The sequence below is a fragment of the Myotis nattereri genome (genome assembly GCF_964212035.1).
Source record: "Myotis nattereri genome assembly, chromosome: 13".
Taxonomy (NCBI): Eukaryota; Metazoa; Chordata; class Mammalia; order Chiroptera; family Vespertilionidae; genus Myotis; species Myotis nattereri.
Window position 1 is genome coordinate 44,946,560 of NC_138088.1, and position 15,796 is coordinate 44,962,355.

At 38.0% G+C, this 15,796-nt stretch overlaps 1 protein-coding gene across 5 annotated transcripts in view; it reads right to left on the bottom strand.

The window, feature by feature from the left end:
• Positions 1-15,796, bottom strand: part of NT5C2 (5'-nucleotidase, cytosolic II) — a 143,857-nt gene that overhangs the window by 35,538 nt on the left and 92,523 nt on the right. For all 5 annotated transcript variants that reach the window (XM_081104633.1, XM_081104632.1, XM_081104635.1 and 2 more), the window contains exon 3: positions 3,596-3,669. In XM_081104633.1, the coding sequence (XP_080960759.1) occupies positions 3,596-3,669 (74 nt within the window). The remainder of the gene's footprint in view (positions 1-3,595; positions 3,670-15,796) is intronic.

Here is a 15,796-nt window from a genome sequence, read left to right on the forward strand (position 1 = left end):
GAGGCCTAAGAGCTGGAGCCAAGCCTCAAAGCCCCAGAATAAAAAAAAAAAAAGAAAAGAAAAAAAGGAGCAGTTGGAAGCTTCAGTCACCCGCCAGCCTGAAAACAGCCCTCAGCCCCTCACCCAGACTGGCCAGGCACCCCAGTGGGGACCCCCACCCTGAAGGGTGTGTGACCAGCTGCAAACAGCCATCAGCCCCTCACCCAGGCTGGCCAGGCACCCCAGTGGGGACCCCCACCCTGATCCAGGACACCCTTCAGGGCAAACCAGCCGGCACCCACCCGTGCACCAGGCCTCTCTATCCTATATAGTAAAAGGGTAATATGCCTCCCAGCACCGAGATCAGCGGTGCTGCGAGGCCTCCCGGCACCAGGATCAGTGTGACAGGGGGCAGCACCCAAACCCCCTGATCGCCCTGCGGCTCTGTGTGTGACAGGGAAAGGCGCCCCACCCCCTGATCAGCCCTGCTCTGTGCCTGATAGGGGGGAGCTCCCCAACCCCCTGATCGCCCTGCGGCTCTGTGTGTGACAGGGTGCGGCGCCCCAACCCCCTGATTGGCCCTGCTCTGTATGTGACGGGGTAGAGCCATAACCTCCCCATCGGCCCTGCTCTGAGTGTGAGAGTGGTGGAGCCCCAACCCCCTGATCAGCCCTGCTCTGTGGGTGATAAAGGGTGGCGCCCCAAACCCCACCCCACGGGCCTTGCTCTGTGTATGATGGGGTAGAGCCATAACCTCCCCATCGGCCCTGCCCTGAGTGTGACAGTGGCGGTACCCCAACCCCCTGATCCGCCCTGCTCTGTGTGTGACAGGGGGCGGTGCCCCAACTCCCCTATCGGCCCTACTCTGTGAGTGACAGGGGGGAGCTCCTCAACTACCTAATCGGCCCTGCTCTGTGCGTGACAGGGGGGAGCTCCCCAACCCCCTGATGGACCCTGCTCTGTGCGTGACTGAGGGTGGCATCGCAACCTCCCAATCCGCCCTGCTCTGTGCATGAGAGGGGGCGGCGCCCCAACTCCCCAATCGGCCCCGCTCTGAGCCCGACCAGGGGCTGCACCTAGGGATTGGGCCTGCCCTCTGCCACCCGGGAGCAGGCCTAAGCCAGCAGGTCGTTATCTCCCGAGGGGTCCCAGACTGCGAGAGGGCACAGGCCGGGCTGAGGGAACCCCTCCCCCCCCCCAGTGCACAAATTTTTGTGCACCGGGCCTCTAGTCTGTAATAATAAAAACATACTATGCTAATTAGACCCGAAGGCCAAACAGCAGAACGACCGTCCAGATGACCTTCCGGACGAAGCTGCCAGGGCTGGCTGCAAGGGCCAAGGCAGCCAGGGCTGCAAAGGCCTACTCTTGCACAAATTTCATGCATTGGGCCTCTAGTTATTAATAACGAACGACAATGTTCACTAATGACTGATTACTATAATCGTGTTGCATTCATTTCTCTTATGTGCCTTACTTGCAGGCACACCATTTCTCTCCACTAATACTAGCAGTGAATATTTTAGCAACCGACTGCAATGTCATTAGTCTTGTACTGACTGGCTTGGTGTGCACAACGGAAAATATTTCACTTTCAGAGAACAAGAAAAATAGGCTTATTTGTGTTATGCTTATTAATTTGTTCAGTTATTCAGTGGTAAGTTAATGTTCAAGAAAAAATATTAAATTTTATTAAAATGTTCTATTATTTTATGTTAATGATTACTCATTTATGTCAGCCCTTTGTATTCAGCATGTCTCTATCGAAATAAACCTGTTTCTATGAAAACTGAAGCTTTTGTTTTTTTTACAGTCCACATAAACATAAACCTTCTTTATTAGGCCCATGTTAGCCTTTGAGTTTGACATGCTTGCTGTAAATGATAACTCTGTATCACTCAAAATATTGTTTGCCAGCCTGGCCAGTGTAGCTCAGTCAGGGGTACAAAAAACAACAAAAAGCAAATAAAAAGAAGAAATCAAAGCATTTTTAAAGTGTAAAGACTACGATTCAGTGACTTTTTCACTAAATAAGAGAATTTTTCATAATTCTGTGATATATAGTATCTCAATGCTTAGTAACAAAACATGTCAGGCACATTACAGGTTTTCAATAAATACTTACTGAACTATTTCAATAAGAATATCTTAATAGCCCTAGCCGGTTTGGCTCAGTAGATAGAGCGTTGATCTGCGGGCTAAAGGGTCCCAGGTTCAATTCTGGCCAAGGATACATGCCCGGGTTGCGGGCTCGATCCCCAGTAGGGGGGCATGCAGGAAGCAGCTGATCAATGATTCTCTTTCATCATTGATGTTTCTAGCTCTCTCTCCCTCTCCCTTCCTCTCTGAAATCAATAAAGAAATACATTTAAAAAAAAATAAAAAAGAATGTCTTAATAACGAAGAGGAGGAAAGTTTGTCATTTTTTGACCCCAGTAACTTCTATTTCTGCCTAGATAATATCTTTCAGCTACCTTGCCATTCCTTCCCCTGAAGAGCTAATTCTAGGAAGAAGAGAGATTGTAGGATTTTCTCCTGATTTGGACAGCAAAATCTACACTGAAAAAGTACAGTGCTTCCACCTGCTTTCTGACGAGTGCTCCCAAAAGTGCCTGTGTCCAATTAGGAAAATCAAAATGTTGCAAAAACAACTTTAAGGTAACAGGAAACCACATAAGTAACAGGTATGGATGAAAGAAATTCATATAATTCAGTGTATGTTTTTAATACATAACTTGTTTGGTAAATATCATGGCCACATCTATGTGGCAAGTACCTATAAATTCCATCTATTCATTTTTGTACATTAATATTATATATATTTGTAGTCTAAATTGAACATCAAATTGAGATTTTTAAAATTTGAAACCAGTCGGTTTTCTAATACTGTTATATAAAGATTTTTCCTGAAGTAAATTTATACAATTTAAAAGGCTTTGTGTATTCAATAACAATATATTTTAGAGAAAATTTCTAAACATTCTTTTCTGAGTGTTATAGCTGTACACACTGCTCAACTTAGTCCCTCATCCCTAGTACTTCTTAAATTACATATTTTCATTAATATTTGTATCAGACTGCAAATATTTTAATGAAAACTTTGCAAGTTCTGAAAAGATGTTACAGCTATTGACTAAGGCACTGATTACTTCAAATATATCTCAGTGCTAGTGTTTAAGGTCTATTTGACATTGAACAAAGCTAATAGCTCTAGTTGTTAAAAGTCTTTACATAGTATGTATGCAGTCATTTCAATGAAAAATTAACACATTTTCCATTTGTTTTAAAGATAACATTAAAATTTTTAACTGATAAAAATTTACCTTGTGGTAGAGCGAGAGATATAAAAAGCTTAATAAAATAAAAGCCAAAAGTGCCCAAATATACACAAAATGTATTATTTCACCATATCATTTCTTACCAGGGTCTCGAAAATAACTTAGCACGTGGTCTACCTATCTGTACCAAATTAAATGTCAAGGATATCTGATAATTCCAATACTCACAAATCTCAACAGAAGCAGCTAAATATATGATTAAATCAATTAAGTGTTTATTCAATTGCCTACTGTGGATAATCCAAAGCAATCTTAAACAATCAAAAAGTGCTACTCACCAGCAAGTGTATAATCCATATCAAAACCAAAACACTTTATTTTCTCCATGGCTAAACTTCGGTTCACAAACACCCTGAAGAAAGGATTAAACAACAATATCTCAATTAATACTGAAACAACAACAAAAAATTAAGTTTAACAAAATTATTTGGCTATCTTTCTACATTTTCTCATTTAAGTACCAATATCTCTCTATATAAAAGGCTAATTTGCTAATTGTCCAACCATCCGACTGGTCACTATGATGCACACTGACCATCAGGGGGCAGACGCTCAACACAGTAGCTGTCTAGCTACAGTGACCTGGCAGTGGCGGTTCTCAGGGGACACACCCCGAAACCAGAGAGGAGGGAGCCTGATTCCTTGTGGGGCTGTGCGATTCCACCTTCAGCCGTGGGTTATGTTGTTGCTGGGGCACTGTCAGCCCGAATCTGGTTTACTACACACTTGCATTTGAGTTCCACACTTTGTATGAAAGCAACTTTGCAGAGTGCCCTCTCATACTCCGGGACCCCTCGGGGGATGTCTGAGAGCTGAATTTGGCCCGATCCTTGCAGGCCAGGCCAAGGGACCCCACCTGCCAGAGGGACCCCACTCACTCTACAGAAGCCAGGAAGGGACCATGGGAGGTTGGCTCCAGGGCGTGTCTGGCCCATATCGCCCAGTCCCGCCCTGCTGGCCACCTTCTAATTAATTTCCTTTCTATGTGCATGAATCCATGCACTGGGTCACTACTAGTAAGTCATAATAAAATTATTCAAGTCCTTTTTATACCTTAAGTGAAATGAGAGGTTACATGAAAATATGTGGACTTTCTTACTGTTTTTTGATATTAACAATGCCATGTAGTCAAAATTTGAGTAAATTAGCTTTTTTTCAAATTATAACCCCATAAAATAAGTTTATTTCTGAGCTTTATAATTCATTCATTTGTAATTTATTTAATAGACAAAGGTTCATTTCAGCCTGCCAGATGCCAGATACTAAAGACATAAATATAGATTCATTCAACAAATACTTGAGTGTCTACTATATGCTAGAAACTATGATGTGGCAGTGAACAAAAGAGTGAGTACCTGCCCTCAAAGAACTTCTGTTTTAACTTAGAATCTCAACCCTTGAGAAATTCAGCCTAGCAGGAGTAGGATTTACAAAGCAAATTAATTATAGCAAGTCAATAAATGCTATAAAATATCATGAAGGTCAGAGCATCAATTGTTTAGAGATCAGAAGAGATGTGTGAGCTGAATCTTAAACAATGAATAGAAGCTTTCCAGAACAAAGCAAGAAAGGCAACCCAGGCAGGATAACCAAGCAAGGACAAGGTTTATAATGAATGATAAAACATTTATTAAGGCTGAAGCTGAGTTTTCTTTGGTTGTGCTTTTCTGTTTGTTTTAGCAAAACTAGGTTTTCTAGAGGAACAGGGGTGGAGGGAAGGAGCAATAAAAGCTATGAAGCAAAAAAGGTTAACAGAGGTCAAAATCATGAAGATTTTACTTGCTACGGGAGCATGGACTTTATCCTGCAAGCAAGAATAAATTATCAGATTTTGAAGAAATGAAATAATCGAATTCAAATTTCAAAAAGATCACTATGAAGAGAAAACTGAAAATATAATAGTATGGTAGATCATTACCATGATGGTGTTTTGGGGTAAATTTTAATCATTTCTGAAAATAAGTATTGCCTTTCCATCTGAACCCCAGCTTTGTGGCCAAAATTTCTGAATGATTTATGGTCTATTGCTAAATCTCTTCTTTGCCTTTACTTCATAAGTAACTGTGAGAAGAAAGAATGCTTTAAATCACCTAGGAAACTTGTTAAAAATAACTCTGCCTGGGCTACCCTCGCCCATTAATGATCTAGGTCAATAGTCTCCAAAGAAGACTAACTGCACCAGGGAATGCAGAAGACTCTACTGGGGAAAAAAGAAGATATTAGATCTTCTACTTATATTTATTTCATTATTTTAAAGTATCTAGTTTGTATATGTTTTCTATTATATATAAATAAGGATAATATATAATTTGTAAGTACATACAAGAATGAATATTACATATTTTAAGTGATGAAACACTCAAAAAAGTTTGGAAACCACTGATCTAGGTATTGATTTTTTTTAACTCTTCACCAACATATATAGTGTTTTAAATTTTAATAGAAAACATTTCCTCTTATCTTAGAATGTATCCATTTTAAATGAATAAAAATAAACATTAGCTTAAAATACTTTAATTGATAACTTAAAGTCAATTAGCCCTTAAAATTCAGAGCTTTTTTGAAAAATATAAAAATCATTACTCATCTTACGTGTGCTATGTACACTCGATTAGCTCTGTAAAATTAGCTCCTGAGAGAGATGTTACATAAAATATTTATACTTTCTTTCCCTAGAATAACCTGGTCTTCTAGAAAATCAATATTTACTTTGTCTTGGGTAAATGGTGGAGGAAAGAGGAAAAGAGTAGCGCAGTGATTTTCAACCTTTTTCATCTCATGGCACACACAAACTTATTAGTAAAATTCTGTGGCACACCAAAAAATATTTTTTTTTTTGCTAATCTGACAAAAAAGTAGTAACAATCATTCCTATCTCCCCTTCTAATTCACACTGAACGGCTATTGTTGTGTTGGCTGTTGTCGTTTCTTTAATTTAAGGGAAAAGAGGTCAGTGTCCCTGACTCAATAGTGAGGTATTGCACGTTGTAAAAATTCTTGCAGCACACCAGTTGAAAATCGCTAGGGTAGCAGATAGCTGAAAGATACAAAGAGCTAGAGAATAAATGACACCCACCCAAACCTTCTCAAAAACTTACCACTACCTCAAATATATCACCATGACCCTTCTAGCACTTTACCAAACTTCACCCTGCTGTTACTGATAAGAGCGCCTTCTTTATTATCATTTTTCCCCAGTTACATAAATCCTTTTGAAGTCATAACAGGGGTAAAAAACACAGTAATGTTTCTAACTCTGGAAACAATGTTACCACTGATGCTTAGGCTTTTCAAACACACTTTCAATTCAGGCTAGGGTGCCAACTGGATCAAATCCTTGCTCAGAGCCCAAACAGCTGACATGCCTAAAATATTCTGTGGGAATTCAGGCAGGAACGACTTGGAAGATTTTTCTTCCTTGTGATACAATCCAGGAGAGATATGTAGGACCACACAATAAAAGAAACAGTTTTGATTCTAATAGAAATATGATGGGAGCTGGTTTGAGGCACAATGAAAAATTAGGGAGAAAAGAAACTTTGCTAATATCACTCAATCAGTGCTTAAGATACAAAGAAACTATTAACAGACCCAGCAAGATGTTTTACTAGTTCCTTTCTTGGCCAGAAAAGAAATTGAGCCTATTGGCTTTATCATATTTTTTTAAAGGATATAAACATCATAATGCACCTTGGTATTATCCATACAAACTCTAGAAATGACCTATGTCAGTAACATGAAAATCTATTGTTTTTGCCAAAATAATCACTGCTAAATTTCCATCAAATCGCATTCTTTCTTCTTTGACTGATTGGTCACTTTTTTCAATCAACACATTTGTTAAATGCCTACAACAAAGCAAGTACCATTTTGTGACATATATTCCAGAAGCTATCCTTCAGGGAGTAGTCAGAGCTAAGAAACTTTCTCAGTACCTAAAATTAGGAAGTGAGACCTTTTCCCATTAAGATCTTTTACCAAATATCTTTTTATTTTCATTCAAAGTAAGTTACCTTCACCCACAGAAGCAATTACTGAACTTAAAAAAGAAACAATCGTTCCTATCTTCCCTTCTAATTCATGTCTATTATGAAGCAAAAAGAAAAACCTTACATATATTCTCATCTCTTCTGTTCTTTCCCTAGTTTATGCTACAAAACATGGGAGGAGGGGCAATAGGGAATTCAATCTAATTCCTGTGCAAATATCTAAAATGCATAAGGAAACCTATAACGATAAAATGTAACAGCTACATTACAGATAACTTCAATAATATATGTTACATTTTACAAAGATAATAAATGTTCAAATGCTGAAAGTATGCACTCACCAGCAGAGAAATAGCCTTGAGCCAGAAATACCATGTCTCCAGGACACAGTCTTCAAGGAAAACAATCTCTTGGCTTCAAACTAATGATTACTCTTTACTGTTAAAAGCAAGTTTTAGGTACTATATCAATTAAAAGACTGGCTCACTGTCCCACCACACATTTAAAACAAAAAGATACCTGCCTTGCAGAATCCAAAATTTCTATTGGTTTCAGGACCTTGACTATCTTTGCCAATGCCAGTTTACTGTGTCACTTTCTAAATTATTAACCAGTGAAACATATTCCACCTCTATCTTTAAGAGCTTAAATATATTTGTGAAATTCCAAAGCTTGCTTTAAATAAAGTACACAGTTGCCACCCTAAAAAGCATAACTGAACTAACGCATCCAACCTTAGAAGACAGAAATTCCTACATACACACTAAGTCATCTGCAAGATACAGATTTGAGCATGAACAAGAGAAACAATCTTTAGGAAGCAGACTCAGGAACACATAAAACCAGACAGACTCCAACACAAAGACCAATGTAACAGCTCTTAGTATCATATCCCACTGTAGTAAGGCATGAAATATGAAGAAATTCTATACAAGTAAACATACATATTAACTATAAAAATAAGACTTAATATAATATGACTTAAGAAGAGTGATCTAATATTTTCCCACATAAGGACCATGAACATGCAATTTACTAAATTTGAAATTTTGTACATAGCAAACTCAATGGTTTTGAGATTTAACACATAATTCAAAGCAGCATTACCTCATCTGTCACTGGTTGCCGTTTTGCAAAGTGTGAAACTATCTGAATCAACTAGTTCTTGAAGTCATAACAAAATTCTTCTTCAAATCCCTGGGATAATTTTTTTTTGTATGACTTTAACCTAACTTCAAAAAGATTTTTTAGTCTGAAACCAGGCCCTCAACAGCATGTAACTTCTGGGACAGTGTTGGAGAAAACACCTCTGTGTCTAATTTAACTTGTCACTGGATCTCACTGTTGCTCCACACAAATCCATTTGGAATAGAATTTCTTTGGCAATGGTGAACTTTATCCCTAACTCCTCCCACTGCCTACGAGTCACAATTTCCTGGCCAAGTGCCCAAAGCAGTTACTGCAACAACAAATGAGACTAAGGATACAAGGATTAAATCTTCTTGGGCAATCGTCTTCCCTTCTTTGGTTATAGGTTTGTATAATCGTTACAATAAAAGAAAAGAAAAAGTTACAAATGCTTTTTTGAGAGTGCAAATTGAGATTAGGAACCAAATGATGTCTCTCTCTCTGTGTGTATACGTGTGTATTTACTTAATAGAAAAACATTATGTAAATTTTTGTTGAAAACCTAATTTAGTGTTTTATCCCCAAACTAGTTCCTATTTTTGCTACTGACACTCTAATTTTCCCACTTAAAAAAATCTAGTTAATATCTTTTTATTCTTTCTTCTCCCTTAAATCCACATCATCTCAATAATCTCATGTGCCTTTGTTTAAATTTCCAAATGTCTCTGGATCCCAGATGTTTTATTCAATTCACACTGCTAACAATCTGTCCAGGTCTTCATTAACTTTTTTTTTTTTTTAACCCTCACCTGAGGATATGTTTATTGATTTTAGAGCGGGAAAGAGGAATGGGAAGGAAAGAGCGGGGGGAGGGGGGGAGTAGAGTGGAGAAGGGAGAGGAATAGAAGAGAAAGAGTATGTGCTCATGTGTACACATGTGCCCTGATCTGGAATCGAACCCAACACCTTTCATGTATTGGATGATGCTCCAACTCAATGAGCCACACTGGCCAGGGAAACTCATTAATTTTTTAGCAACCATCTCCTAATTATTCTGCTTACACACGATTGCCAAATTAATTGCTTTGAAGTAGTGCTACTCCAAATGTGGTCCACACACTAATGCTATTCTGTGAACAGTTGTTATTAATCCATGACATGATATATACAGAAACTATATTTAAAAACTTTTATAACAATGACAGAAAATTTTTGTTAAATGTGTAATTAAAAAAGTAGACGTACATTTTATGTCTCTTCATTTTTTAGTATTTCTTTTTTATTACATTTTATAAGTGTACTCATTTGAAACAAATTGGAAATTTTTTTAAAAACTGGTCTTTCATCATATATAGTTTGAGAAGCACTGTCCTAAAGCAGTTGTATTCATGTTGTTCTTCTACCTAATAACCATCAGACATTTTTCACTACCTGCCCACTAATAAATTACAAATTTTTATAAAAATCACAAATTTTTTTATAAAAAAGTTTATCTTCATGAACTTCAGACTTTCACCATCTTTCCAAAATCAGTTTTATGTTACATTCTCCACATCATGCACCTTTTGCTATAATCAAAATGAACTACCTGCTATTCCGGAAAGGTCCACTGAGGCTTTGTTTTATGGTGTTCCCTATACCTGAAATGTCTTCCTCAGTTTTCTCTATCCTATTTTTCAAGACCCAGCAATCTCAAGTGACTTCTTCAAGAACTACTGACTTCGAGAACTATGTGACAGTGAGCTTCTGGGTTTCAGATTACTTTTCTATCTAAAGAGATTTCACCAACAATTAAATTATATAGAGTTGTGATCTAGGTGAAAGGTCTGAATACGCAAAATCCTTTATTTTGGCACTTACTATATTTTGTCATATACATAAAATATGTAGGTGGTTCTTGTATTCTTAACTGGATTATAAACTTTGAGGCCAGGCACTGCTCGATATAATTGACATTTAATTCTTCCCTTTTCCACTCATTAGAACAAAATATCAGTGATGAAAAGGATATTTTTAAAGAGAGAATTCAAGTTATTGTTAATTACACAAAACAATGAAAAATAAAGATTAGCCTACAATAGCTATTTTCAACCGGTGCACCATAAGACATTTTTTAAAAATACATTTTTATTGATTTCAGAGAGGAAGGGAGAGGGAGATAGAAACATCAATGATGAGGGGAATCATTGATTGGCTGCCTCCTGCACACCCCCTACTAGGGACTGAACCAGAAACCCAGGCATGTGGCCTTGACCTGAATCAAACCCAGGACCCTTCAGTACATAGGCTGACGCTCCATCCACTGAGCCAAACTGGCTAGTGCCCATAAAAATTTTTTAAATATGCAATACCCGACTATATAGTTAGGGACACTGACCTCTTTTTCCTTAGATTGTCAAATTTAAAAAATGACAATAGCCAACAGAACAATAGCTGCCCAGTGTGAATGAATCAAAATTATACCTATTTTTTTTGTCAGATTGGCAAAATATATATATATTTTTTGATATGCCACAGAATTGTAGTAATTAGTTTATATATGCCATGAGATTAAAAGCGTTGAAAATCACTGTCCTAGAGAATTAGAGGTTTTCCTAAAAGGAAATAGGAAAATGAGAAACAAAAATCAGAAAACTAATTTAGGAAAAAAAATTAAGTACAGGACAGATATAAATATTTGTGCCCGCAGTAACTTTTATTTAGAACACCCAAAGATTTCAAAGAGTTCTAATCCAATACCTAGCATAGGGCCTTGCAAAAAAAAACAAAGACAATATTTAACTGAACTAAAAATTAAACTTAAACTAAAAAGTTAATAGCAGTTAGTGGTTGCTAGAGGCTGTGTGGGGAGGAAGGGATTGGGGAAATTTTGTTAATGAGTACAGGGTTTCTTTTGGGGGTAATGAAAATGTTCTAAAGTTAGATAGTAGTATTGGTTGCACAACTCTGAATTCACTAAAACCACTGAAATGTACACTTTAGCCCGGCCAGTCTGGCTCAGCAGTTAAGCATTGAACCAGGGGGTCACGGTTAGATTACAGTCAGGGGCACATGCCTAGGTTGCAGGCTCAATCCCCAGTGTGGGGCATGCAGGAGGCAGCCGATCAATGATTCTCTCTCATCATTGGTTTCTTTCTCTCTCCCTTTCTGAAATCAATAAAATACATATTTTTTAAATGTACACTTTATTTTTTTTAAATATATTTCATTGATTTCAGAGAAGAAGGGAGAAGAGAGAGAGAGATAGAAACATCAATGATGAGAGAGAATCATTGATCGGCTACCTCCTGCACGGCTGCCCACACTGTGGATCAAGCCCGCAACCTGGGCATGTGCCCCTTACCAGGAATCGAACTGCGACCTCCTGGTTCATAGGTCTACGCTCAACCACTGAGCCACGCCAGCCAGTCAAAAAATGTACACTTTAAAAAGCTGAACTGAATGGTATGCAAAGTATCTCTCAACTAAGTTGTTAAAAACTTAATGGCAAGACTATAGTTTGCCTTAGTGTCCCCATCCTTCAGTAAAAAGTACACTTTTAGATTTTGGTAATCTAAAAAATATAGGTAAGAACTTTCTAATTTATGAAATGGATTCCTAAAAATTGAAAGTTCAAATACCATGGGTATATAGACACAGCAAGAAATTTTGGACTAGATTATAAAAGCCAATATTTTATTTAGTAGCATTAGTTTTTATTTTCATAAATCCAGTCAGTTACTGCTTACTAATTTGTCCTAATATTTTCTCTGAGGAACAACCTCAGGAAGAGTACATTTGGTTTATCAGATTGTAACAGATCAGCACCTGTGCTTTAAAAGTCTGAACAAGCAGCATATTATCACTTCTAAAATAAAACATAAATTCAGAAACTCGTAAAGCTAGAGTATCAATGGGATATATCAAAGCTAGAATATCCATAATAAGAGGGGAAAAAAGAAATAAATCTACAGCATAGAAGGAGCAATATAGAAAATCTGTGCATCTCCGCCTCTGAGTCAGGGAGAGGCAAAACCTCCCAGAGAATCTGAACAAGAGCCATATGTCTGCATTCACACTACTAGGAGATGGTTAATACTGTCCCCCTAGGTGACTAAAAGACATGAAATGCTCTCTGGAAGAACTCAATTGTAGGTGGTTATACTGCTAGATGCAGCCCAATTTCAGAGATGTTTAAAAGTGAAAAATTTTTGAGAGTAGTGATCATACTATGTTTCCACCAAAGATTTTAAAGCAAACTTTAAAGAGATTCATTAAAAATGTTTGAGACATTAATATTCCCTTCACTTTCATTCTCAGATGAAGAAGCTGCAGTAATAAGAGCAGGATGATGGGGAATAAAAGAGAGAACTAATAAGAAAAATATACAAGTTAAGGGAGAAACCAGAGATAACTACTTCTGCAAATAAATATACTATTCTGAAACTTCAGTCTAATTAAACTTACTTTTTCCAATTCCTTTCCCCCCATTTTCCTCTAAATTCTTACTTTTCTCCCCATTTTTTTTTAAAGTAAAGACCAATGTAGAGAGGATAAATTATAAAATGCAGCAAATGTTCAAAACTGAACTCTGTGGGATAAAAATGAGAGAAGAAAATACAATTATCCATGTTATCATTAGGACAAATTAACAAGTTACGGACTATGCCTATAATGAAAAAGACAGGTCAGTCAAAATTTAGAATTTAAAAGCAAATGATAAAACTCATTCTGGCCTCTTACCTGAGACAGCAGCAGTTTTAATAATAAAAGGCATTCTAACAACTGTAGAGGACTAGGGTTCAATCATGACACTGAAAGGAGGGTGCATTTTTTCCTGCATTACTCATCCCACAGCACCTATATTTCCCCAAATATATTCTCTTGAATATGAATTAAGAATATCTTTTCATTTACAAAAAGCTAAATAAGCAGGTTAACTGTTCACGTCTCTCCCACCAACTTTATTGAAGTATGATTTACTTAAAATAAAATTCACCCATTATAAGTGTAAAGTTTGGTAAATTTGGCAATTGTATACACTGATGTAACAATTACCATAATCGACCCCAAACATTTCTTAATGTCCTTTTGCAATAGCCTCCCCAACCCCTGGCCCCAGGCTATCACTGATTTATAATTTGTCATTTCAGGTTTCTTATAAATGGAATTAATCATCATGTAGTTGATTCTTGCGCCTCTTTTTCCTAGCACAATATTTCTGAGATTCATTTCTGTTGTTATATGTACCATAATTAGTTATTATATTTCTAAGTACTATTCCACTGTGTGAATATACCACAATTTGTTTACCTATTCAATTAATGGATTATTTTGGATTGTTTCCAGTATTGACTATTATAAACAATGCTGCTATACAAATCTGTGTGGACATAGGCTTTCATTTATCCTGGGTAAACAAATACCTAAAAATGGAATTACTAGGTCATATGGTAAGTTTATGTTTGATTTTAAAAGACATTGCTGCCCTGGCAGGTTTAACTCGGTGGATAGAGCGTCGGCCAGCGGATCAAAGAGTCCCGGTTTCGATTCCGGTCAAGGGCACATGCCTTAGATGCAGGCTCCTCCCTGGCCCCAGCCTTGGTCAGGGCTCATGCAGGAGACAACCAATTGATGTGTTTCTCTCACATCGATATTTCTCTCTGTCTTTCCCTCTCCCACTCTCCCTAAAAATAAATGGAAAAATATCCTCAGGTGAGGATTAACAAAAAATCCTATCTAATAAAGAGGGAATATGCTAATTGACTCTCACACAGTTGCAAAGATGGCGGCACCCACAGCTAATAAGGAGGGAATATGCTAACTGACTGTCCCACCCTCAAAGAGGTGGCACCCACAGACAATAAGGAGGGAATATGCTGGCTGCCCCACCCTCAAAGATGGTGGCGCCCACAGCCACAAAATTGCAGGGCCCAGTCCCCTCAGCCCCGCAGGGACAGCAGGTGCTCCTGCCTCCGGAGTTCCCCAGTCCCCTCAGCCCCCCAGCTGCCCAGGGCCAGCCCGAGGCACAGGTAACCAGGGCTGGCTGAGGCTTGCGCTACCGGCAGTGGCAGCAGCAGAGGTGTGATGGGGTGTCACTTTCCCCTGATCGCCGGTTCACCTCCCACCCTGAGGGCTCCCGGACTGTGAGAGGGGAGAGGCCAGGCTGAGGGACCCCCCCTCCAGTGCATGAATTTTCATGCATCGGGACTCTAGTAAATAAATAAAAGACATTGTTAAAACTGTTTTCTATTTTGCATTCTCATCATCAATGCAGGAGAGTTCCAGCTGTTCCACATGGTCAATGTTTTTCATTTTAGTCATTCTAATTAAGCAATTTTCAACCAGTGTGCAGCAAGAATTTTTGAAACATGCAATACCCCTTTTCCCCAATATTGTCAATTTAAAAAATGACAACAGCCACCCAGCCGGCATGGCTCAGTGGTTGAGCATTGACCTATGAACCAGGAGGTCAGTTTAATTCCCAGTCAGGGCACATTCCCGAGTTGCGGGCTAGATCCATAGTGTGGGGTATGCAGGAGGCAGCCATTGATTATTCTCTCTCATCATTGATGTTTCCATCTCTCTCTCTCTCTTCCTCTCTGAAATCAATAAAAAAAACATTTTTTTTAAATGACAAAAGCCAACACAATAGCCGTCTAGTGAGAATGAATTAAAATTATAACTATTTTTTGTCAGATCAGCCAAAAATATATTTTCTGGTGTGCCATAGAATTTAGTAATTAGCTTATGAGTGCCAGATGATGAAACAAAATTGAAAATTGCTGTTCTGGTTAATTTAGTCATCCTAGTGGGTGGAATAGTAGCTCATTGAGGTTTTAACTCATATTTCCCTAAGGTTAATGATGTAGAGCATCATTTCAAGTACTTATTAGCCATATCTTCTTCTGTATGTGAAGTATATATTCAAATATTTTGCCCATTTTTAAACTGGGTTGTTTGCCTTATTATTGTATTGTAAAAATTCTTCATATATTTTGGACGTAAGTTTTTAACATATATATATATATATATATATATATATATATATAGAGAGAGAGAGAGAGAGAGAGAGAGAGAGAGAGAGAATAGTTTCTCCTGGTCTGTTTTATTAATGGTGTCTTTCAAAAGGCAGGTTTTTGTTTTTTAATTTTTGATGAAGCCGTTTATCAATTTTGTCTTTCATCTTTTCATGTATTTTATCTAAGAAATCTTTACCTAATTCAAAGTCACAAAGATTTTCACCTACACTTTACTTTTAACTTTTATATATAGGCCCATGATCCATTTTACATTACTTTTATATGGTTTTGCTGGGGTCCAGCCCCAGCAGGTCCAGGGGTCCCCAAAGGTGTGGACGGAGTCGGCGAAGAAGGAATGACA